The 26,542-nt window shown below is 38.5% G+C and overlaps 1 protein-coding gene across 1 annotated transcript in view; it reads left to right on the plus strand.

The window, feature by feature from the left end:
* The window catches only part of LOC134661195 (GRB10-interacting GYF protein 2), a 41,673-nt gene extending 16,302 nt beyond the window's left edge, over positions 1-25,371 (plus strand). The window contains exons 12-28 of the mRNA XM_063517164.1: positions 49-1,087; positions 1,169-1,366; positions 1,529-1,678; positions 2,285-2,380; positions 11,569-11,685; positions 18,418-18,714; positions 19,559-19,786; positions 20,440-20,520; positions 20,909-21,015; positions 22,614-22,686; positions 22,783-23,004; positions 23,113-23,190; positions 23,487-23,625; positions 23,858-24,061; positions 24,275-24,398; positions 24,864-24,972; positions 25,055-25,371. Coding sequence (XP_063373234.1) covers positions 49-1,087; positions 1,169-1,366; positions 1,529-1,678; positions 2,285-2,380; positions 11,569-11,685; positions 18,418-18,714; positions 19,559-19,786; positions 20,440-20,520; positions 20,909-21,015; positions 22,614-22,686; positions 22,783-23,004; positions 23,113-23,190; positions 23,487-23,625; positions 23,858-24,061; positions 24,275-24,398; positions 24,864-24,972; positions 25,055-25,171 — 3,379 coding nt within the window. The 3' untranslated portion in view covers positions 25,172-25,371. The remainder of the gene's footprint in view (positions 1-48; positions 1,088-1,168; positions 1,367-1,528; positions 1,679-2,284; positions 2,381-11,568; positions 11,686-18,417; positions 18,715-19,558; positions 19,787-20,439; positions 20,521-20,908; positions 21,016-22,613; positions 22,687-22,782; positions 23,005-23,112; positions 23,191-23,486; positions 23,626-23,857; positions 24,062-24,274; positions 24,399-24,863; positions 24,973-25,054) is intronic.
* Positions 25,372-26,542: the final 1,171 nt, after the last annotated feature.

The raw sequence follows: 26,542 nt of genomic DNA on the forward strand, positions 1-26,542 counted from the left end.
TTCAGATATACCATTAGATCAGTCAATGATGTGTACATCTTGTTTTAGGGAGCACTCCAAATTTGCCGGAAAATCGCCCGAGGATGCTCTTGTTGATGATATGTTTGAAATTACATTGGAGGATAAAGATCTTCTTACTAAACTGAATGTATTGAATACGGGAATGTCAGGCAAGGTTTCTATGGGCAACTCGGCGACTCCAGTGTCTAACCCCGCTATGCAAAACCGAGCCGTAAGTCCCAGTCCTCAAAACCAAGGCAGTGTGTTGCATAACCCTAACGTATCTATGGTAGGAATGCCTGGGATGCATTCAAATCCAATGCACACATTAGGAATGCAGAGTTCTGCAACTAAAGCACCAGGCTTGCAGTCTCCGGGAATGCACCCACACGGGCTGCTAACTTCACCTGTGCACCCCGGAATTCAGGCCCATGGTTTGCCATCTCCTGGTACGCAGCCATCTGGAATACCCTCGCCTTCCATACAAAACTCAGGTTTACAAACATTAGGGCTGCAGACGTCTGGGCAAAAGAATGCGGGCATGCAGTCACCGGGAATGCAGAATTCCACCTTACAGACACTTGGATTGCAAACGTCAGGTCCGAAGAACCCAGGAATGACTTCGCCTGGAATGCAGACTCAAGGACTTCAGACACCCGGTATGCCATCACACGCGCTACAATTGCCTGGCATGCAAGCTCCGGGCATGCAGGGTATTAGTATGCAGTCATTAGGAATGCAATCAACTGCTATGCAGCCTGGTGGTCTACAGAACACGGGCAACCAAACATCTTCAATGCATAACATAGGAATTTCCAATACAGCACTTAATTCTGCAATGAGACTACAGGGTCCCAGATTGTTAGAGCAAGGGCCAGCGAATAATTCCATGGGTATCCCTCATCAACGAATGTCACCCCCGCCCTTACTTCTTAACCCTACCATGGCCAACTCTGCCATGAGTGCAACCGGTATTCATCAAGGTTCTACAGGGCTGGCAGGGTTTCAAAATTCGTCTGCTATTCAGGGGATGCCGAATACTAGTAGTTCTCTCTTTGGACTTGGACAAAATCCAAATAACACCCAGGTAATAAATGAATAAACAACTTATTTCCCACATTTGAGTCATTCTTAAAACATTGCATTATATATTTATAATGGATTTCAGATGCCACCATCTTCTGACATACAAATGCCAAACCACGCGCAAAATAACATGTTCCCGATTCATGGTCTAGCACATTCAGGGTCTCAGGCGCCATTTAATTCTTTATATGGCAATATGAATATGATGCGGCAGTCACCTCCACACAATACACCGAATTCCCAGAGTTTAGCTGATCATTGGTATTACGAAGATCCTAAGGTAATGATCGTGAAATATATCATTTTGGAACGAGCGGATTTTTTTTCGCTTTGTGATGACAATGAATTGTATCTACATACCATTTATTATGTGAAATTTAAGTAATTTTCTATTTTGAAAGGTTACTAAGATATAAATCTTAACTATGATCTTTTCTTGCAGAAAACTGTACAAGGACCTTTTTCTTCCAAAGACATGTACAACTGGTACAGGGCAGGATTCTTTACCCCTAGTTTGATGGTGAGACGCGCATGTGACACCCATATGCGTCCCTTAGGTTCTTATGGGTCTGTGGTACCTTTTGGCCCGGTGGTACGTATGGAATTTCTATTCGTTTTTATTTTTTATGTGGGTGAATTAACTTTTTAGTTTTAGTGTCACTCTTTGCCATTTTATGGTATTTAGATTTACCTAACGAGCATTTTTGTGGAAGTTATAAGCCCTTTCCATAATCAGAACGTGCCTAGTAAATACTAAACGCGTTATACTTCATTATCTTAGCATTAGAAAAGGGTTAATAATCTTGACTCGTCTTTTTATGAAAATCGCTTTATAAAAATAGTAAATATTACTTATGAAACCAAAATACTTAATATACTTTTAAGTTCATGTAATTAATTAGTTTAGTTTAATTTAATTGTATACCTAAGTACATTATGTTACATAGGGAAGAGCGGTGTTACCCAACACGGGCATATTTTTGCTTACAGGGTAGCTCCATCCCTTGCATCATAAATATGTGTATTTTTTGAAATAAACAATTTTGTATTTTTTTTGTATGTATGCTATATACTTACTCGTAATTGTTAATATTAGCTGCGGCTTATGTCCTGCCCCAAATTTCTACGCAAATTTTGTCAAAACCCCTATTTGTACTCTACTGTAGTGTATTTCAGACTTTGATTCGTCATTTTATAGGACATGGCTTCTTTCTCAATGAGCAGTGGCTTCGGAATGCGCAACCAGGGGCCACACGATTCTATGATCAACTCTCAGCCCGCTCTAGGATTAGATGTAAGTATTTAATACTATTCGGAATTGTACATTATTTTATAATTCCGAACAGTATTGTATTTGTAGGTATAAAGCAGCGGTCGGCAACCTTTGTCACCTCCCACTACCTACTTACTTAACTAACCCATACTAACCATAATATAAACACCCCCTTTAGATTTACCCCTGAAATTTGGCCATGTGATTTAGTCGTGATCGTCTAGTCTAGCGTTAGGACCCCTCGAAGTGAACCGCGGTACCCTAAGTTCTTTAATGAGTATCAGCTAGATTTTGGACTCTGATTTTATTTACAATTACCTGGACTTTAGGATAAATATTTTAAGATATTGGAAGCACATTTATTATGACGCTAACGAGTAACTTACTAGAATAATTTATTAAAATACAGAGATAGTACCAAAAGTTACCAGAATTTATTAGTGTAATGTAAATGGAGTTATATTTTACTTCAAATAATATTATTTAGGTAAATGCAGCATATATGATGATACTGATATAAAAGAAATATATTTGGTAAAATGAGTTTAAAAATGGGGTTGGTAAAAGCCTGCTACAATCTATTAAGCCTCCGGGATAACATATGAGTAGCACTCCTGGGGTAAGCCCATTTACACCCTAGCATTTCAAGTTAATATTATTAACTACCAGCTTCTATACGAAATATGCTACCCATACGCTCGATGCAGGATTGGGGGCTCCTAGTCCAATCAGCAAGGTCAATTGGAACTCCTATCCTACTCTTTAGCCAGACGGGCTATGACCAACACTTCGGAACCTATGCGTGCCTAGATGACTATGAAGAGAAGTGTCAAAGTATCCATCAGTCATCAAAATTACTATTCTTTTTTATTTCAAAAACTAGGGATGCGAATCCCATTTCCATTCCCCAGAACTAAAATATAAACTGTATTTCTAGTTTTTTAGAAGTATGAACGAAGTACTAAGTTTATTTGTTAAAAATATACTATATTTTATGAGACTGAAATATCAAGATGAGCATTATTTCACTCAAAATATCCTTCGGATTACTCTTGCCTGCCAAAGGTTCCCTAAAACAGCTAGTCGTCGATTTTCTATCTCCGAATAGACTGTGTTCCTAATCCCAACTTGATATTTATGATTTTATTGTGTAAATACCTTAGAAACATGATTGTAATACTCAGTACCTCGTCTTTACACCAGAAAACCAGAATTTCATAAATAAAAATAGAGATAAGATTTTACGTTAATTATTTTCCCCAAATAATTTAAATATTGGAAGATCTAAGCAATTCAAACCCTATACCTATTTACGCACAATTTTAGTATAGCGAGACCGTAGTTGAAGTCCCTTAAAAAGAAGAAATATATCAGTTTTACAGACCAAGACTAAAACGAACCCTAAATTCCGAATAATTAGTGTGTGATTTTACCCTAAACCTACCCTTGTCCCTACTCTAGTATAACCAAAGCACAGTTCGTACTTACCATCGACCTGGTACTTTGGAATATACGCAAGTGTATCCCTACTAAGAAGCTGTAAGAGTTCGGCGAGCGATTCCGAGAATGCAACCTAACAGCTCGTGGACTTGTCTCCCCCCATGGCGGGTTGCACAAAGGCAGGGTGGCAACATGGGTAAGACAGGGCCCTATTATGTATATAAGTGGTATAAATAAATATATTTAATATACGAAGCCTCCAAATACTGTAGATTTCAAATGGGCCCAGATTACTCCGGATGATGCGCACGTGACATCCCCATTATTCATCTAACAGCTGGACATTGGAGAGCTAAGGAGGGCGACGTTTTTCACCTTCTATGTTGGTAAAGAGAAGGTGCCAAGATAACCCTCATCTTGGAGCAAAAAGACTCCTAGACAGCTCACATTTAACACCGCAAGGGGTGAGCGGTCCAGCCGGACAAACAGTCAGTCCAAACAATGATCTGGTTTTAAAATATATAGCAAAAGACCCCATAGTAAAACACTAAAATAACTAGGTTCAATTTTACGAACCAAACTACTCACAAAATCAAACTAACTAAACACAGAAGTGAAATTCCCTTAAACACCGTTATCTAAGTTCAGTTTTATGACGATATTGTCCCCACAAAACCAAACACAGACACGCTTTCCAAGCCCCTGCTATGCAACGATATTGTCCCTGCATAACGTGACGGCACTTAGAAAACACAGTGTAGAAAACTTCACTATAACTACACACAGCAGCAAAGAATCCCCGCAATAGCCTGAGTTCAGTTTTACGACGATATTGTCCCCGTAAAACTAAACACAGACACGCTTTCCAAGTCCCTGCTATGCAACGATATTGTCCCTGCATAACGTGGCGGCACTTAGAAAAACACTGCGTAGGAAACTTCACTATAACTACACACAGCAGCAAAGAATCCCCGCAATAGCCTGGGTTCAGTTTTACGACGATATTGTCCCCGCAAAACTAAACACAGACACGCTTTCCAAGTCCCTGCTATGCAACGATATTGTCCCTGCATAACGTGGCGGCACTTAGAAAAACACTGCGTAGGAAACTTCACTATATTTAAATCCCGTACACGGTAACAAAGAATCTCCACAAAAGTCTAAGATCAGCTTTACGACGATATTGTCCCGTAAAACCAAACACAGACACCATTTCCACGTTTAAATTCACCAGGATAATTCCCGGCAAAAACAAACATAGTAACAGTAGTAGAGGAACTTTGCTCACCGAATATTTAAACGCCCGAGAACCAGAGTCACTGCTAGCCGATGGTTGAAGAATGAATGAATACCGGCGGTCCGCACCTGCCTTTTATACTCTTTTACTGGCGACATACTGGCGACATAATGGCGACATAATGGCGACATACTGGCGACATAACGGCGACATAACGGCGACATACTGGCGACATAACGGCGACATAACGGCGACATAATGGCGACATAATGGCGACATACTGGCGACATACTGGCGACATAACGGCGACACAATGGCGACATAATGGCGACATACTGGCGACACACTGGCGACACAATGGCGACATACTGGCGACATAACGGCGACATACTGGCGACATAATGGCGACTGGCGACATACTGGCGACATAATGGCGACTGGCGACATACTGGCGACATAATGGCGACATACTGGCGACACAATGGCGACACAATGGCGACACAATGGCGACATAATGGCGACATACTGGCGACACAATGGCGACATACTGGCGACATAACGGCGACATACTGGCGACATAATGGCGACTGGCGACATACTGGCGACTGGCGACATACTGGCGACTGGCGACATACTGGCGACATAATGGCGACATAACGGCGACATACTGGCGACATAACGGCGACATACTGGCGACATACTGGCGACATACTGGCGACATACTGGCGACATACTGGCGACATAATGGCGACATAATGGCGACATAATGGCGACATAATGGCGACATAATGGCGACATAATGGCGACATACCGGCGACATACCGGCGACATACTGGCGACATAACGGCGACATAACGGCGACATACTGGCGACATACTGGCGACATACTGGCGACATACTGGCGACATACTGGCGACATAATGGCGACATAATGGCGACATAATGGCGACATAATGGCGACATAATGGCGACATAATGGCGACATACCGGCGACATACCGGCGACATACTGGCGACATAACGGCGACATAACGGCGACATAATGGCGACATACTGGCGACATACTGGCGACATACTGGCGACATAATGGCGACACAACGGCGACATAATGGCGACATACTGGCGACATAACGGCGACACAACGGCGACATAATGGCGACATAACGGCGACATACTGGCGACACAATGGCGACATAATGGCGACACAACGGCGACATACTGGCGACATAATGGCGACACAACGGCGACATACTGGCGACATAATGGCGACTGGCGACATACTGGCGACATAATGGCGACATACTGGCGACATAACGGCGACATAACGGCGACATAATGGCGACATACTGGCGACATACTGGCGACATACTGGCGACATACTGGCGACATACTGGCGACATAATGGCGACATACTGGCGACATAATGGCGACATACGGGCGACATAATGGCGACATACTGGCGACATACTGGCGACATAATGGCGACACAACGGCGACATAATGGCGACATAATGGCGACATAACGGCGACATAATGGCGACATACTGGCGACACAATGGCGACATAATGGCGACACAACGGCGACATACTGGCGACATAATGGCGACACAACGGCGACATACTGGCGACATAATGGCGACATACTGGCGACATAATGGCGACATACTGGCGACACAATGGCGACACAATGGCGACACAATGGCGACATAATGGCGACATACTGGCGACACAATGGCGACATACTGGCGACATAACGGCGACATACTGGCGACGTAATGGCGACTGGCGACATACTGGCGACATAATGGCGACTGGCGACATACTGGCGACATAATGGCGACATAATGGCGACATAATGGCGACATAATGGCGACATAATGGCGACATACTGGCGACATACTGGCGACATAATGGCGACATACTGGCGACATACTGGCGACATAATGGCGACATAACGGTGACACAATGGCGACACAACGGCGACACAATGGCGACATAACGGCGACACAATGGCGACATACTGGCGACATACTGGGACAAACATTAATCAGAAAGTACCAGGATACCATGACTGAGGAAGAGGTTATTTGCCCCGTACCTATTAGCGATATGCAACCGACGACCAGTGATTTATTAAGACAAATGTTTACCAAAAGTACCAGGCTACCATAACCGAGGAAGTGGTCAAAAGTCGTAAAGTTCGATGCTACCAAGATCTATCCCTTTCACGCTTGCGTCTTAGAGAAAGACGGAGATATTCTCAATGACGTCTACGCACACATTCACAGGCAATAATCGGGTAGTCAGTTTGAGTAGACTAAATTGTAATAAAAAGGAACGCTTTATGGCCCCTCTACACGCACGAACCTGCAAGCATTATTTTACTTTGGGATACTTTTAGTCTCTTTCCGAAAAACACTCCCGTGTGGAAGTATTCTATGTTCACCAGTAGCAAACATACTCAAAACATAGCGGGAAGTTTAAAATCTTAGGAGTTTGTGGACTGTTTGTATTAACGCTGTACTAGGAGTTCAGACTTCAATATGACCGAACGTCACGCTGTCAATGTCACTGTTATTCTAATGCCAAAAGTTCACATATTTGGGTTAGTTTCAACTTGTGATGGTTATTTTACGTAAGTTATTAATCTAAATAGCAAAAAATTTATAGTGGGTTATATATTTAACGAAACCACAAGTGGTGAAATACGAAACGTGCACTTCAAGTTGTAATTGTGACATTATTCATTGGAATCATGCATGAAATACGCGACTGAAAGGGATTTTAGTTTCAAGGTATTTCTTTCTAGTTTGTGTGTTTTGTAATGAACAAATTAGGTTAATACTAGGTATGTAATAGGCATACGACCAGTCACACCTTTTAGCAGCCAAGGGCCACATAGTAGTTAACGAAGTTGACGCGGGCCGTACTTTGTTAATATTTATGACTGTATTAGACATTGTCGTTTGTCAATATTACATACAAAATAGCCAGGGAGGCTCGCGGGCCGCAAGTGACAGGTACACGGGCCGCAGGTTGCCGACCGCTGATATAAAGTGTTCCTGTGCCAATAAGTTTCGTCACGAGCTTTCTATGCCATCGTACATTCACAAGATTTTACTAACTAATTACCCGATTTTTTAATTTCATAATTTGTGAACCTGACTCACACTTGTCTTTGCTCTGATTACTAGGTACACTGTTTGTCTAATATGAAGGTAGGCAAATATATTTCGGCCTTTATAAAGGTTAAAATGTATCATAGCATAGCAGTCTGTACCGACGTAGGTGTCGCGATATGCAGACCAAACCGAAACCTCAAATAAACGTTATATCTAAGCCGTAGGTACTTATTTTGCATCTGTCATCTCAATAAACATATTTTTAGGTACTGTTTGGTGTTTGTCAATAAACGGTTGTCAGCCTTGTTGACCTAACCATTCTCAATTTATTTAAATATTTAATCCCATTCTCATTACGTTTTAATGCAAAAAATGATTTTATTGGTAACAACTTTACATACCAATAGGGTGTTACCGGAATATGAATAGTAGGAAACATGCCACGGTGTAAAATGGGCATTTTCTAAAATTAATATTGAAAACCCGATATTCACGGATCCTGGTGTTTTTGGGTTCTTTCAACTCAGAATCAATAGCATATTCAATCCTGATGATAAAAAAAAAATGTCCCAAAAATTTGTATGAAAATTGTACATTCCACTACGTCACGTCCATACAAGTGAAAAATTTTCTCATAATAAAACGTGACGTAATGGAATGGACATTTTGGGACATCTTTTTTTAATGAAAGGATGGAGAGTGCTGTCGATTCTGAGTAGAATGAACCCAAGAATATCCAGATTTGAAAGAATCAGGTTTTCGATATTTATTTTAGAAAAAGCCCAAATATAATGTCAAAGTTATGAGACTTAGGGCTTATTTAGACGGCGCGCGAACTCGCATGCGATTTTAGTTACATTGCGGACCATTGAGGTTACAACAATTCAGCCGACCGATCAAATAACGCAATGTAATCAAACTCGTATACGATTTTAGTTAAATTGCGGACCATTTAGGTTACATCAATTCAGCCGACCGATCAAATAACGCAATGTAATGAAACTCGCATGCGAGTTCACGCACCGTCTAAATGAGCCCTTATTCTCTTACAAAAGCTCGCCTCGCACCAATCTAATACATCTACTTAACACTGAATGGCGCTGCAATAAATTATTGAAAATATATTAATTCGCTTAGTCATACGCGAGTCAAAGACTGAGAAAGTGGTATTTAAGTGAGCTCTCTGATCGAAGATTCAGGGCAAACAAATATAATTTTACTAACGTACATACGAGGGGCGGCTGAAATATTCGCGGCCTAAGCTAGAAATAAAAGAAAAATTAAAAAAAAAAACTATGCTTCTTTTTCCCCCGCCTCTTTGGCAGTTTAAATATTGCCGCCATTTAAAAAAAAATATTCGTTTTTCGTTCTGTGCGCGGATATACTTAACAATGTCTGTCGAATGCGGAAATTTTGACAAATTTGAACACCGCGCGGTTATTAAGTATCTTGTAAAAAAAGGAAAATCGCCTAAAGAGATTTTTGATGATATGACGGATACTCTCCATCATTTAAGCCCTTCGTACACTATGATAAAAAAATGGGCTCGTTTATTTCAACAAGGACGAGAAAGCTGTGAAGATGGTCACTGACGAAAATGTTGAAAAAGTGGAGAAATGTGTTCTGGCTGACAGAAGAATTAAAATCTCGCAGATAGCGGAGGAACTACAAATTAGTAAAGAAAGGGTAGGACATATTTTACATGAATGTTTACACATGAAAAAAATTACTGCGCGCTGGGTACCAAAAATGCTGACACCGCTTGACAAAGAACGGCGACGTAAAAGTTGCAAAGAATTTTTGGATCTAGCTGAAGGGAATCTTGACGAAATTTGCAACCGAATCGTAACCGTAGATGAAACGTGGGTTCGCCAATACGATCCAGAATCAAAACAAGAGTCTATGCAATGGTTAAAAAAGGGCGAGAGGGCACCAAAGAAATTTAAAGTGGAAAAGTCAGCTTCAAAGCTTATGGCGACCGTGTTTTGGGACAGTGAAGGAGTTTTATTAGTTGATTATTTGCCAAAAGGGACCACAATGAACGGTCATTATTATGCAAATTTATTGATTCAAGCACGTGACGCAGTCGTCCAGAAGCGACGTGGGAAACTTAGCCATGGAGTGTTGTTTTTACAGGACAACGCACCAGTTCACACTTCCCGTGTTGCTAGGCAGGCACTAAAAGACTGGTTTTGGAGAAATCAATCATCCACCCTACAGTCCAGACCTGGCTCCGAGCGACTATTTCCTTTTTTCAAATTTGAAAAAAGATTTACGTGGTCGCCGGTTTGCCGATGACAATCAGATCAAGGCTGCGGTAGAGAGCCATTTTGAAGCGAAGGAAAAAGATTGTTTTTTCGGCGGTATTAAAGCATGCTCGAAGCGAAAAGTGCTTATCACTCCATGGGGACTATATTGAAAAATAAAAACATTTATTTTAATACTCTCTTTCATTTTTTTTCTAAGGCCGCGAACTTTTCAGCCGCCCCTCGTACATAGGTAATTAATTGCAAACATTTTTTTTAACCGATAACATAATAAAGTCATATTTTCTGTTAAGGATTTTTTATATGGATATTATTGCTACTGCTTAATAGTGCATAATACGGCATTTTTAATTTATTACAAAATATTGTTACATGAGCATACGCGTCACATGAACGTCATTCTCGTACTTATGTAATTTACAAAACGACTGATTACATTCTGTGCATAAAATGAGTTGGCCGCGACATTACGTCGGATACGCGGTAACGGACGCCTACTGGCCGTCCCCATCCTACTCCGTAGACGTCGGGTGTACGCTGGTTTGGTGAATTCTGAAGTCGATCTGAGCAGGCCTACAGGCCGTAATTTACCCACCACTGCTCTAGCGCCTGCACCTGGCCGCTAAGATAAAAGGATTAGACAAAAATGAAAATTTAGGAAAAATTGCTATTCTATTATTTTATTTTAATGTAATTAATTATTTGTTTATCAATTTTATCATGGCAAGTATTTTAACCTTCATACTCACTGTTCTCCGTAGTGATAAGAGATTGGAGAAGCAAACATAACAGATGTAAATGCCTTGATTTTAGGTTATATCAAAGGTGAATGTGGGAGATAACTCGATGGATAATCTACAATTTGGCACTGTCAGTCTAGTTAGGAACCAACCTTTTGGCCAACAGCAAATGGTAAATTATATTGCTTGTAGGTACTGTCAGTAAATGTTGGTAAAAGCGATTCTAGAAAGCTTATTATGAGCGCCTTTTAAGTGGTTTTAGTTGCGAATTGTATTATTTTATTTTTATAGAAATAGTAGGTATAAAAATGCTTAACAATAGTACGCTGATGACATGCTCGCGACCACAATTGTGCATGGCACGTTTTTGTGTAGTCAATAACGACAATGAATGATTCTTACAGGTGGATTCCTTGTGGGGGCAAACCTCTTCGTCTCCGGATCTCATGTGGATGCAACAGACAATGAATGCCCGAAGCGACATGCGAGTTAATCTGCCAATGTTTTTTTGGGATCAGCAGGTATGGCCATATAACGTAACTATTCGTAACATAGTATTACTACGATAGAATAATAATCACAAATCTAGAACATTGAACGAGCAAATAGAATAATGAATTCGCAGACACTTCTCTTCCGAACGTTTTTGAATAAGAGGTCCAACAGAGTGGCAATTTTGAACACAAAAATTAAAAATATACACGCTTTATTCAGTGTCAGTCAAGATCAACAAAAACAATGTAGCCAGGAGTGTTATTTGTAGTTATGTAGTACATATATTTCATTTGAATTTATACGTCGTTTTTATACACTTATCGTCGGGTAACCACATAAACTCACTAACTACAAAAAAGCTACGGTACTGATTTGACTAAAACCGGCGTATACTCAATTAACCCAAATAAAAACCGGCCAAGTGCGAGTCGGACTCGCGCACGGAGGGTTCCGCACCATCAACAAAAAATAGAGCAAAACAAGCAAAAAAACGGTCACCCATCCAAGTACTGACCCCGCCCGACGTTGCTTCTTAACTTCGGTCAAAAATAACGTTTGTTGTATGGGAGCCCCACTTAAATCTTTATTTTATTCTGTTTTTAGTATTTGTTGTTATAGCGGCAACAGAAATACATCATCTGTGAAAATTTCAACTGTCTAGCTATCACGGTTCGTGAGATACAGCCTGGTGACAGATGGACGGACGGACGGACGGACGGACAGCGGAGTCTTAGTAATAGGGTCCCGTTTTTACCCTTTGGGTACGGAACCCTAAAAAGGCATACTTTATTCAATTTGTACCTAAGAGCCAAAAAATTTAAATATCTACAGAATCGCTCCGATAGAAACACTCAAATCGCTTGCTGAAATACTGCATTAATGTCACACCTCATTTACATATATAAATTAAAAGGGATTCATAAAATCCAATAATAATCATAATATTAATTTGTTCGTCAGTCGTCGATACCCACTCACTTCAGCACCGCAAAGTCCCGAGCCGTCCAATCTTCTTAGCCTAGGACGCCATATTGCATGGCACTCTGACACACCTGTGCTCCTCAAACTAGACTAACTTCTGCTGTTCCGATTGTTTCTTCTGTTATAAAATAATGCCACCATGAGATATATCTTGTTAGGTATTCGGGGCGACTCACATTTTGTAAAATGATGTGCAAAATTAGAAAAAATTGACTGATAGCATTTAGTGTGCGGCGTACTTCCCTCCCTGGTTGGCGGTGCGGCGGGTGCGATACGTTGAACAATTTATATATATTTTGCATTTTCATCTATATTTTTTTTTCCTTTTATTTATCTCAATCTCAAATGACTATTGCTATGAGCTTTATATAAATAGTCTCATGTTATAGTATAAGATGGTCCTTTTATGGCCGTTCTTTTAAGTCTAGTCTCTTTCGGTTGGTCTTTATTTAAACATTTATTGATAAAATATGTTTCGCAGCGTATTTTTATCAATTAAATGTTACAATTCTAAATAAATTAATGTGCGAAACTTCCAAGAAATATCTACAAATATATTGCGTGGCAGCTACGTTTTATAAAAAAATAACTGTCACAGGGATCATCATATTCATCATTCATCTAAGGCATTGAACTTATAACCATAACGTGGCTAATCTTAAGAATACGCCCGAAAACATGAATTTAGTCTTTATAATTTTGAATGTCCGTATACAGTCATCAAAAGTAGCGGATCAGTCTACGCGTCAAAAGTATCTATCATTCTATGAGATTAAAAAAGTATATATGTAGAACAATTAGACCGTTACAAATACGTTTGAACGAGAACGAGAAAATTTGATTCTGCGCTAGAAGCGACAACAGCTTGCCAATTTCGAATTATTATTGCTAGTCACTATCGGTGTCGAGTGTTTATTGCTGTGAATATATGTATCATTCTAACAATTAAACCTAAGTAATTATGGTACCTATATTATTAAACACTATATATTATTTAAGGTCGATACACGGTATGCTTTGCACGCTTTGGTTTATAGGGCACCTGCGGCGCACTTCACATTGTAAGGTCGCGCGTAGCGCGCTCTTATACATAGGGCGCCCTTTACACTATGAGATCCCTATAAGCGGCATTTGCAATAACTTTCGGCGGAAGTTTAGTAGTAGGTACTGTTACTGGCAATGACTATTTTTTGAAGTCAACGTCAAAATTTCGTCAATAATCAGATCCTGTAAATACTTTACATGTGAGCGTTGGTGTTCAAAGCAGAGACAAAGGACACAATGTATGTACGCTTGTACAGTAACCACAAAGTCAAAAGGTTAGGCAATTAAACATGTATATACCTTTCCTATTTGTACAAATACGCTTCTATCTTAGGTGATAGGTAGGAGACATTTATTTCAAGAACTAGGTAGTTCAAATTAATGTCCGTGAGAGTTAAGTCTCACTGACGTAATTTAATACATATCACTTTAGCTAGTGATATCACGTTGTATATATGTGATATTTATGTGATGCGTGATGACACACCTTTTTTTTACATAAGGCAACATTGAACATTTTAGTGCAATATTTAGGAGGCCAAAAAATTATCAAATAAACGATTATAAAACGTAACTTTATGAGATTTACTGATAATTATTTGTTAGAAAGTACTTGTTTTACATGATTACTTCTTAATTATGATCTTTGAAATTATTTTAAACAGATGAACTCAAAGAAATTTGCGTAGACGCCTAGTAACGTTAATTTTTCTCTGGCCTGATCTGCTAACTAAATAGAACTATGAAATGGATTTATACATTTTTCATCGCTCATTAAAATACAGGCTGAGCAATAAAGAAATCTGTCAGTAAGTCTATTAAAACCGGCCTTCTGACTCCTAACACCTAATTACCGTATAGTTTCAGATTTCCCCTTAGCTAACATTTTAGTTGCTCATTCTGTATGCAGTACTCGTACAGAATATTTCCGTATTTTTGTACTTGTACGGGCTTATTAGAATGGTAAATCATGTGTTAGTTTTATGATGCACTATGATTCGTTGGTTTACGTCGAAAAAATAGCTAAATAACCCATATGGTTTTCAGGCTTGAAAATTATCGAAAACGGAATAAGGATTGAAGATAATAATGTGATGCCACAAGACTGTTCGTACCCAGATATTCACGTAGAACTTGAATTGATGCTCCAGCTCTACAAAGAAATAATCGACACCGAAGGTTCGGTTAAAATCAATTATTAACGTGAAAACAAGAGTTAAAGAACAAACAATAGACATAACTGTATAAATCCACAGAAAGCCGTAACCAATTACCAGTAACATTGGAATTGCGCATAAACGGCAGGCGAAGAACTGAAAGGGTTTTTGTACTTTCTTAATTTTACCTTTCTAAATGTTACTCGATGCTATCAATGTTGAAATGCATCGGACCGCTGTTATGAAATATGTTTCATTATGAACACAAATGGCAGACTTGTGTATTTCTAAAACTGCTCATAAGGATGTTTCTCATGGTTTTACAATGTCTGTAAGTCATGATCGCTTGAGCAATTCTTTTTATTTCGTACGAATATGCAGAGTTCCCTATTACTGAAGTAAAATATTCTTTGCGATAGATTTGCACCGGGTGTGCGTCCGTCTTGATTAGAAACAAATCCTTACCTTATATTTATACACATACGTTATTCATGTATTGAAAAAATAATTAGGGGTTCAAATTCGTTAGATCTGTAGCAACATGATTAAATGATTGTGCAATAGGCTCTTTGAATTACGCTATTGTAATTATTTCATGTCAGACTAAGTTAACGGTATATACTTATGATATTTTTTTACATTAAGATGTTTTTCGTGGAACCAATCTCGTCAAAAACGTAGTCTTTTACCTCAAAATGCTGTGACAATGATGAACATTGTTGACATTAATCAAAAGTATATGATGTTATGCTCTTTCAGTGTTTTTGTTTTTTCATAATAAATTCTTAAGAATACATAAACAATACCATTGTTACGATAAGTCTATTTCGGTTAACCCGTACGTTCCACAATAGTATTTTATGCAACCGTTGTTTAAGAGAGGTCAAAAAAGGCGAGTGGCGTGAGTAACAATTTGAGGCGAAGCCGAAAATTGTTAATAAAGACGCCACGAGTATTTTTTGACTCAGTTAAACAACGTTGCATACAATACTTTTTCTACGACCAAGCACTTACTTTGAAACAAAATTGTAAATTTAACAAATATTTTTAGTTAAACGAAGTATCGTAAAAGTGCCAAAAAGATACTGCGTGTATGCACAAATACTTTTTTGGGGAATAGACTAAAGACTTGTCTTGACAACTATAAGATAGGGGTTTAAAGATGTGTGCACGACCCTTTAAATGACAAATAAAAGTACGGGAGTAGAAAAATAGATTTACGCTTTATACTGACTACGTAGTTATAGTGTTGATTTTACCTGGTTTATAGTTTTGTGAAGTTTATTATGGGATCTATTGTTAAAAATCTGTTATGGATTATGGCTATGACGTAAAAATTAACAATAACGCCGGTCGTGACATATGTTTACGTTGATTTGTCTTACTGCTCAATGCTATTAGGTGCAAAAGTTAAGGAGTACTAATATCTATATATCTTATATATTTATGGCCACTCGAGCCAGCTCGAGTCACTAAGTAAGCTAATTCTGCATTGCATTTGCGATGACAAAGTGTCGCAATGTCGTCATTAATGTTAAATATCTGTGATGAAAATCTTCACTTTGTCCTGTTCAAGTCGGTTCAAAGTTAGCTTAGATGGACTCTATTACACTAAAGCAATGCTTTTATTAAAACGAAAGCAGGCAAATTGCATTCACGTTTATTAAATTTATTATATTAGGTCTGGAAACAGGACTATTACCAAATTATGAAAACCAGTTTCGCACATATTGACATACCGGACACGCATGTACCAAAAGGCAAGGTGGAGTGTTGTGTAGAAAAACTGTGAATGTAATTTAGGTACATACAATAAATAAGTACTGTTAATAATATATGTGGACCAAGTTGATTGTTTTTTTTTAGATTAAGTTACGTTAATGAGAAATAAACTGGGTGTTTATCCTTGCTAGTCTCATTTATTTTAATAACGTGGTGAACTGAAAAATTAAAAAAAAAAACCAATAGTTATATGCTAAACGCCTTTAGACCTTATTTAGTCAACTGGTTAATGCTTGTATGGTTTTTGGGTTATACTTAGCCGAATAACTGCGCATTATTTTTTGTTCACGCATATAGCTGGATTGTTAAACTGCGTATGAATTTCCTTAAAAAACCGACATTATGTACACGGGCTCGAACATTTAGGAACGTGATGGTGGAGGCAAGCCTCCCTCTTTTGATTCGTCAGAGCTCGTACGCAGACCAGACGTTTTTAATCAGTTATATTATATATGCAAGGAATATTTCTGAAGGACTTATGAGCAGCAGAAGTTAGCAAAGTTTAATACAAGGTCATGGTGTGTCAGGTTTTTGCCACCTAGTTTTACCTAGGTCCTACTCCTAGAATAACCTTAATCATATAGGGTACTCGGGAAGAACCTATATCAAAAGATTAGGTTCATAATTTGGCTAAGTGTATTTAAAAATAAAATATTTAACAAAATTTTACATAATTAGTCATAGTAATCTGATTACGACTTCATTGTTTAAGATATGAGTCGCGTACCTTGTCTGACAATAACTATGCCTATGTCTACGCTAGACTTAACAGCGAGTGAGTCTTGATGTTTTTTTTTTAAAGTAAAATTACCATATCCTAAAAACCGAATATGCAGAGTCCAGTGTACTTGTTTGACATATTGGTCACAAAATGCGACCACGAGTCCGCTGTTAAAATCTTTCCTTCTGAGAACCCTATATGTGGCCAAAACACCTCCTGAGAACCCTGTAAAAACAGTAGCCGGTAATAAATTCGATTAATGTCCTTCTTGACAAAGTCAGTCAGTCAAATAATGCCTAAGCGGATATTTTTATTCACATCTAAATAATTTATGATATCAATAATAGTAAAGTTGAATTAATCATAATAATGATGACGCCTTTCAACGCAAGACAAGAATCTAATTCCTGTTAATCGGGGTATTTATAATTATAACTAGTATAAAAGTAGTTGCGTTCGTGGTTACGTATTACGGGCCACTCTTTAAAACCAAACGTTATCCGGTCACGTTGCTCATGTTACATATTAACATGGAACAGGAGTCAAAAAACCAATCAGCTCTCAACTAATTATCATCTCGACTAAGAATTAGATTTATTTATGTCAACTCAGAACTTAACATTCAATTCAATATTATATACAACTCCATGTGCACATCTTCTCTTGTTGTAAATCTTTGTATCGAAAACTGTTTGGAAGTAGAAGTTGTAAGTACATACCTTTTAAATTACTTTACAATCAACTATTTTCGTATGGTAAACAAAATGTTGGAGCAAAGTAAATGATTATCCAAATACTATTTAGTTTTTAATCATCAATTAATCATTTATTAAGCTTACTTCAATTTTGTAACTACAGTACTGAGGGTGTTAGAAAGTCCTTTGGGTGGTTCGGAGAAACACGCAGTTTTACTAGCGCCTATGTTATTGACAATCAAATTTTTTTTAAATGATACCTTAGGGATTTTCTAACACTTCCATGTAGATACCGCTCATTAATTTATTTTGTAACTTGTCATTAAAATTTAACCACTGAGTTACAATGTAGGTATTTCAATCTCTGGTAATTTTCAGACTTCAGTCACGTCTAATTCCATGTTACCCGAGGAAATTGTCAAAGAAATGAAAACAGAAGACCAAATTTTAGCCCAGTTAAGAGCATCTCAAAGCGGAGGGTCAATGGCCAACATGCCGTATTTGAGCGAACAAAGCAACGCTCCCGGAGCGACTCCAGCCAAGCCAGAAGAAGACCCCGCAGTGATGAGCGCGACGCCTAACTTGGAAGAGTTGCACAAGTTCATGCAAAAAGATACATTAATGGCTAAGACGGATATCCCAGAACAAAAACCGGATATCAAAGAAGAATTTCAGGTAAACTAGTGTATTTAACCATTTGAATCCCGCAGGGCGGCGTAGCCTACAAAGGTTACAAAATAAAATGAACCTTAATATAGTTTGAAAAAGTTTACTGTTGCGTGTTATATAAAATAGTCGATGGCGATCAAAACGTTAAAAAGCTATCAAATACCCAACAACAAAATTTACACTCATATACGGCGGTTATCAAAAGGGCGCCGCTTCAGTGAGATAACTAAGACTATCTGAAAACGTAGTACACGCACGCAAGCACGTACACGTTTGCTTGATCTATTGACTCTATTTTAAAAAATCGGCCATGTGCGAGTCCCAAGGGTTCCGTACATTAAGTCCGACTCACGCTTGACTGCACATTTCTAATAGGTTTTCCTGTCTTCTATAGATTAAAGAACTATTTTGTGTATTTTTTTTTTTTCAAAATTGTAGACCCAGTAGTTTCGGAGATAAAGGTGCTAAAATGGTCGGACAGACAGACAGACGCACGAGTGATCCTATAAGGATTCCGTTTTTTCCTTTTGAGGAACCCTAACTAGCAATGATATTAGCTCTTTTTGAATAAACTATTTAATCGAACTTTTTTTAACCAATTAAAAAATCTGTTCATTTTTACTTATTCTTATTCAGTCTTAGGTGACATCTGTCAGCGAACCCTTACTGTTTGAAACATCCTATAGGTTTGCGTTACCGCCAAAAGGACTAATACTGGTTATCATTAAAAAAAAAATGATTTTTCATGTGGCTGTGAGGGATCAGGCATCATCAGATTTTTCTGATTACATTCCAGGCGGTACTTTCTTTTTTTTGACACAATATTTGTAAAATAATCATATTTTTGTAGAATAAATCCGACAAAGCAAATAAATTGGAGCACTCACTGGAATCTGTAAAATCTAACGAAATTGTGCAGATGAAACAACAGGAGTCCAAGCAGACGAAGCCAAACAAAGCAGACATTGAAAAAACTACAAAGAACAAAGAGAACAAAACAAAAGCCAAGAAAGTTAAGGAAGAAAAGAAGGACGAAGGAACTGACACCGCCAAAGAAGAAGATTCAAATAAAGTAGAGGTAAGATAACATAATCAGTGTTCGCTATATTTTATTGTATGGGAATTTTCATAGTTCTTTGCTCAGTGATCTTAATCACTCTGTTAAGCGTGGTAGGTGCAACTGGCCCGTAGTCAATCGTTGCGTCACAGACATTACTGTCTATCGTTGTATTGTGGGCACAGAATAAATAATAGTACTTGGTACAGAAGATTCACTCCCTAACTAAACGCTTCTTTTACGACAGATATGACCGCTAGGTGGCGCAAGCGCGAGCAGGCGTCCGTTCCTTAGCGGTGCGCGACAACTACTATGGCTAAACACCAAAATTGGTGTGGGCCGCATGTACTTGTAGGTACTTGTAGCGACGCGACGAAATCGGGGAGTGAGCCACGGCTGTTGTGGGTCACATAACTGTGGTATAAATAAGTAGTCATCTAATAAAGCGGTCCGTTTTAAGTTCTTTTATGTTAATTGCGAAAGTATGGTACAATAATTTCTGCCATGTATTTTTACATACCATTTTTACTTCTTATCTCTTTTAATTAGGATTATTTAATACGACCAAACAATAAAAATGGCTGTAGGATTTTTCCTTCACATACGTTCCCATCGTATTTCCGCCTTGGAATTTAAAGAAATACATCGATTTTACATTACTTCAACTATTACAGAGGAAGTCTGAAGACTCGTCACCTTCAAAGAGCAAAAAAGAAGAAAAAGTCAATAAAAAGGAGCTTGAAAAAGAGAAAAAGGTAAGTCATAGAACTACACGAGGCACGGTTTTGTTGCTAACAACAATCTCAATGTTGTTGACTCAACACTTAATTTAGTTCTCGGACAAGTCTTTACTTTAAAATTTAAATAATACACTTTTAACTAAGGGTAATGTTCAGTAATACGCTTAGATTTGACTCACATACAAGAAGATTTTGTAAAACATGTACAGTAGCAATAATGTCAGTCCAATTCACATGATATCTATCATATGATATGTATCATAGGTATCAAAATAAAGATAAAAGACTCTTAAAGTTACACTTCTACATGCAAGAGAGGCTAAAATTCTATAGCAGTTTTAAAACTACGAGTTATTTTTAATGCCGTTAATTTCTGGTTTTATATGAATGCTCTTTGTAATAGGAGTGGATCAAGGAAGGTTTCACCATTGTGAAGGGTCCCGAAAAAGTGCCGAAAGACAAGAAGAAGGCTGAAGACATCAAATTAATCGAAGAGGCCGATCGAAAGAGGTATTTATTACGATAACAATTAAGTATAATGGTGTGCGTCAGGCTGGCGGGTAGACCTCTAGGAATTTCAAACGATTTTTATAAACATAATATTGTACCTCCTGCAGTGTACCTCAGTTCAGTGAACCTTTAATATAACTAAATATACAGAGGTATATTGAGTTATATTAAAGGTTCGAGGTTCGGTTGAGGTAAAGCCGCAAGCGAGCTATTTAAAAAAGTTAACCCGCTATCATGATGCTTACGTATACATTAATGAGGAGGGAGGAATAATGAGGAACCTGGTATAGTCAAGGTATTACATATAGACACGGATAAAGTGTCAAAAATAATTATACACCACCTTATTGCCCATACTTTGAGGTAGTGTGTAGGTACATCTTTTTGGCATTTTGTCCGTGTCCATATTTAATACCTTATTTAGTACGCATACATACACCCCAGGCCAAAAGTATGGCAATAAACATATTATGACAATAAAAACTGTAATTTTCAATTTATTCTATTTATTGACAATTCAAAAAGAAAAGAGTAAAATGATAATAGAACATTTTAAAAGTAAATTACTTATAATTTTCTTTAATAAAACTGTAAATTCAACCTTTCGTCATAGAGAAAAAAATACATAGAGTGCTCACTCCATACATCAGTTCAGACTATTAATTTCAGTGTCTACATCTAGCATCGAGTAGCGGAACTATCAGTACTGCTACTTGACAATAGATGTAACACCGACCGGAAAGTCTTATCTCAACAGCATAAGACTTTCCGGTCGGTGGCGACATCTATTGTCAAGTAGCAGTACTGATAGTTCCGCTACTCGATGCTAGATGCTAATAGTCTTTTTGGTACTAAAACTGATGTATGGAGTGAGCACTCTATGTATTTTTTTCTCTATGCTTTCGTAGAAAGACAATTAAGAAGGTTGATTTGTATGTTATCTCAAATTTATATTTTTTTCGCATATATTAGGATGTTTTAATACTTTAGGTTTAATCTTATAAAACTGCCTAAAGTAATTTTTGCGTTACCAATACACAATAATTATAATGCAAATATTAAAAACTAGCTTTTGCCCGCAGCTTCGCACGCGCAGGAGAGTTTTTTTTTATGAATTTTGTAAAATCCTTTCTTAGTGGTCCCCTAGACCTTTTAAGGAACCTACTTGCCAAGTTTGGACTTTCTAGTCCCAGCGGTTTGGGCTGTGCGTTGATTTAAGTCAGTCAGTCAGGTCTTTCACGTTTACATATTATAGATTAAGAAAAATAACTTTGTTTCAATACTTTTGGGGTGTATATGGGTGAATAAAATAAGTAAAATCAAAAAACACAATCTTTACAAAGTCTTTGACTACTCCATTGTTTACGGTCTGTGAAAGCAAAATTTGTGCTAACCCTTTTCCAGGCATATTACGATTGATCGACCACATACGCGCCAATAGAATTTCAACCTTCGCACTCTATTTAAGGTTCAAATTAGATTTGTTTTTCGGAAAATGGTTTTTTTTTTGGGAAAACCTTGTAGATTAGTGCGGCCTGGAAAAGGGTTAAAAATTTAGTTACTCATTTAGATTATGTAGATTATGATTTGAATGACAGGAAAGAAGAGGAAAAACTCGCAGCTGAAGAAGAAAAGAAGAAAAAGCAAGCTGAGGCACTCAAGAAGCAACAGGTAACAGTCTCTTTCCAAACTTTTAAAGTATTTTTATCTCGAAATTTAAGTTTAAAGACTTGAAGATGGTGATTGATCGAATTTAACTTTTACCAGGAACAAAAGCAGCAGCAACGAGAGGCGAGCGAGATTATAATAAAGAAGGCCCCGTGGTCGGCGGCTGCGAATCTAGCCCAACAGGCGACGACCAAAGATGGGCTGAGCCTAGCGGAAATACAGAGGCTCGAGCGGGAAAAGAAACTGGAACAGATGAAAGAACAACAGCAGATGATGCAAGCCATCGCGCAACAGCAGGCCGCGGCGCTAGCGCGCGAACAGGTTGCTCTATTTTGTTTTTTATTCCATTTAAACTTTCATCTCTCGACTATTTTATCCTTAGAAAGATTTCTCACTTTAGTATTTACAGTGTTTGTTTAATTCTTCTAGGAAATGCAAGCTAATTTGGGTTGGGCGAAAAAGAAACCTAATCCGGTCGGAGCGGGATTGTCTCTGGCCGAAATACAGGTGGGTTGTGTTGTTGTCATCAAACATTGAAAGTCTTGTCTATTTTGCAAAAGGAAAAGTAGTCTCCTAATGACATTTATTTCAAGTATTTTTTACTTCGAATTGCCTTCGCCCACCGTATAATTGGCCGGACCCGAGCCGCGAGTGATATAACTGTGTATGCGAAGCGTACATTTAACTCCCATAGGGGTTGTTGGATATTTAGAATTTTTGAGAAGTCCGAATGTGATAAGTAATTCGTTTGTAAAATTCGGACACCTTAAAAATTTCTAACTAGAAAATTTGATTATCTAAAGGCGGAAGCTCGCAAGCAGTCAGCAGCGGCGGCCGCGGCGGCGGAGGCGGCCGCGCAGGCCGCTGCGCAAGTGCTGGAGGAGGCGGCAGGCCCGGCGCAACCCAACCACGTGCCGTGGGGCAACACCACTCACAACGGAGGTCAATATCATTCTCACACTGAGTACATCGTTTTAACATTATGGATCTGCTATACATATGTAAATAAATTAAAATACCGCGTGGGAACACATCAAGCAACAAGTTTCGAGATGCTGCTTTTTTCTAATTTGTTCCTACGTGACTTTATACCAACTTTTTGGAATGAGTTACAGATTTACCGACATTGTATTTACATAAAATAACATTAATGTTGGGCTGTATGTATATTCAGGCGGTTTCTGGGACTCGCCTGTCACAGTTCAACCTCCAAAACCCGCCGAAAAGCCTCAAGAGCCGCAACGGGTCGTGGAACAAAACGTCAAAAATAAGAAGAAGAATACTCTCAACGTACATTCGAAAAAAGAAGCCTCTCCCGGCGCCGAGTTCGACACATGGTGTAACACCGTGCTTGTTTCTTGGAGCGCCAAAATCGATGGTATGTACTTTTTATTCTGTGAGTCTGTGGTCTATCATTTGGTGTGTATCTAACATAGGTTGAAAAGTTTGTGCTAAGGACTAAAGAAGGAAGGAGTGAAGGAAACAGGGAATACGTTTTTAGTCGCCACTCTTACCTAAACCGGTTTCAATGAAATTAAACAATTGAAGACACCCACATCCACATTCATCTATTTTTGTCTGAATTTTACAGTGCCTACGTTCGTTGGCTTCCTCAAGGACATTGAATCGCCGTATGAAGTAAAAGATTATGTAAAATGCTACCTGGGCGAAACCAAAGAATCCAGCGACTTCGCCCGCCAGTTTCTTGAAAAGAGGTATTTATTTTCCAAGTGTATTGTGTAAGTTTCATGATATTTATGATTGTAACCGTAAGCAGTTTAATGCTGCATATTTGTAGCCTGTAAATAGGTAAATTAATAGTAGTTTGTGTTACAAGTAATCAAAATGATATATTTCCGTCAAGTGCGTACATTGAATCCTGAATGAAGCGATGGATTCTACAATAGAATCCCGAATCTGATGCTTAAACAGATTATTTAAGCTAAAAAAAATAATGTGCAAAGAAATGTAAAAATAGTGTGCTAGAACAGAAAAGTGCCACTTTCTTCTTCTACTTCCTAGCAGGGAAGAAAAAGCTCTTTTCCGAATAGGTGGTGTGAAAATAAATATATTTTTATATATAACAATATTTCGGCACAAGAAAGTTAAAAAAATCCTTAAATGTGTGTGATGTACTGATGTGGCCAGGAGTGTGACAGGTTCGCGTATAATGCTAACAGGTCCGCGTTGCTCCGCGTCGGCATGGTGACGCCGTCCGACGACCTGTGCTCGCCCGCCGTAGCCGTCAACCCGCGCACCACGTCGGGCTCCGACTATCAGGAAGTAAAGGTGGTTACATCGCCCATAACCCGTATTACTTCATTATATCCCGTCGAGTAACAGTTTTAATTTGTCATTCATTTTATTTCAGGGCAAAGGTAAAAAGACAAAGAAGAATAAAATGCTTAAAATTGATGCTCGCATCCTGGGCTTCTCAGTGACCGCAGCCGAGGACCGGATCAATGTCGGCGACATTGACACGGTGTGAGCGACGCAGGTTACGTACTAAGTGTTCAATATAACTCGCCTTGTGATAAACCCGCCGGTTATTGTGTAAAACACGCGTGAGTTCGCGATCTTACGATAACAATCTAATTTAATGCAAGTCGGCGAACAACGTTTGACAAATCATTTGTCGCTGCTTGTTCGTATACCTAGTTCAAGAGTTACAAAGTTATGACTTGTGCTCCATGCCAGAAACCTGATATTTCAAATGAACATTAAGCTAGCTAGTAAGACAAACAGGGAGTGAGATGTCAGGAAAAATCTTATTTAACAGCGGCGGCGCAAGTCCAGTTCCGACAAAATGTGTTTGTTGGTAACTTAAGAAGGAAGCCATGTTTGCCATTAATTACTAAACGACTTGTTAAGACACTTGAATATTTAACTAAGATATTTATTTTTGCCTATGTAACTTGACCTGATTGACACCCACTACAAGGGAGCATATGCAATACAAATGTGCACTGAGTTGCTTTTTTGTGGGAATATTTCTGATGCCCTTATGTTTAAAATATTGTTTTACTACTGCTTTCGTGACTGCTTCGTTTTACACTTTAATTAATTGGTCTGTGATTTTAACGTCAATTTTAAACTGAGGCGATATGAATAATCAAACAATAAAAATACTGGCGTTTCTTAAAGTTTTTTATCCGTTTTAATGGGGTTGGCCGGTCGAAGTACATATTTTACGCGCCAGCATAGATTTTTCTGTCTATTCCTAGAATTGTGTCATATCATTGTTTTTATTTTTTTGTTTTATGACCTGGATCGCCCAACCCTTTAAGCCAAATCTCATAAAACAAAACTATGCAAACCTTTGAAAGTAACCAATCCCATTATGACAATGTATGTTTTTTTTAAAGTTGCATCATACTTACGCAATCTCAACGAATTATTTAACAACGGGATTGGTTGATAATTATTAGAAATTAAAATCGTTTATTCAGTATAGCTTTGGATTCCTCCGAAAGTGGTGCCGTCATATGACGGCCGTCATCTAGCGGCCGCAAAAGACGGTCGTCTTTACGGTGACGACACGTGGAAAATACCACGGCGTCATAATACACCGTCAGCCACCAAGGTCAAAGCGGCAAATTTGAAAAATGCAGGCGCGAAGGGATATCGTCCCATAGAAAATTTGAATTTCGCGCCTTTTTCTACTGACAAGATTTGCTTGACCATCTATAATTTACTTGGAGGATCAAATATCATCAAAAGAGGAAAATAATCGTAGTACGGAAGATCATTTATTCAAATCTCGTGTCATTTATTAAAACTGGCTTCACCGCTATCTAATAAAACGTTCACGAAACTATCGACACCGTCATGACAGCCGTCATCCAAATGACGGCACCGC

Source organism: Cydia amplana, chromosome Z, assembly GCF_948474715.1.
Source record: "Cydia amplana chromosome Z, ilCydAmpl1.1, whole genome shotgun sequence".
Taxonomy (NCBI): Eukaryota; Metazoa; Arthropoda; class Insecta; order Lepidoptera; family Tortricidae; genus Cydia; species Cydia amplana.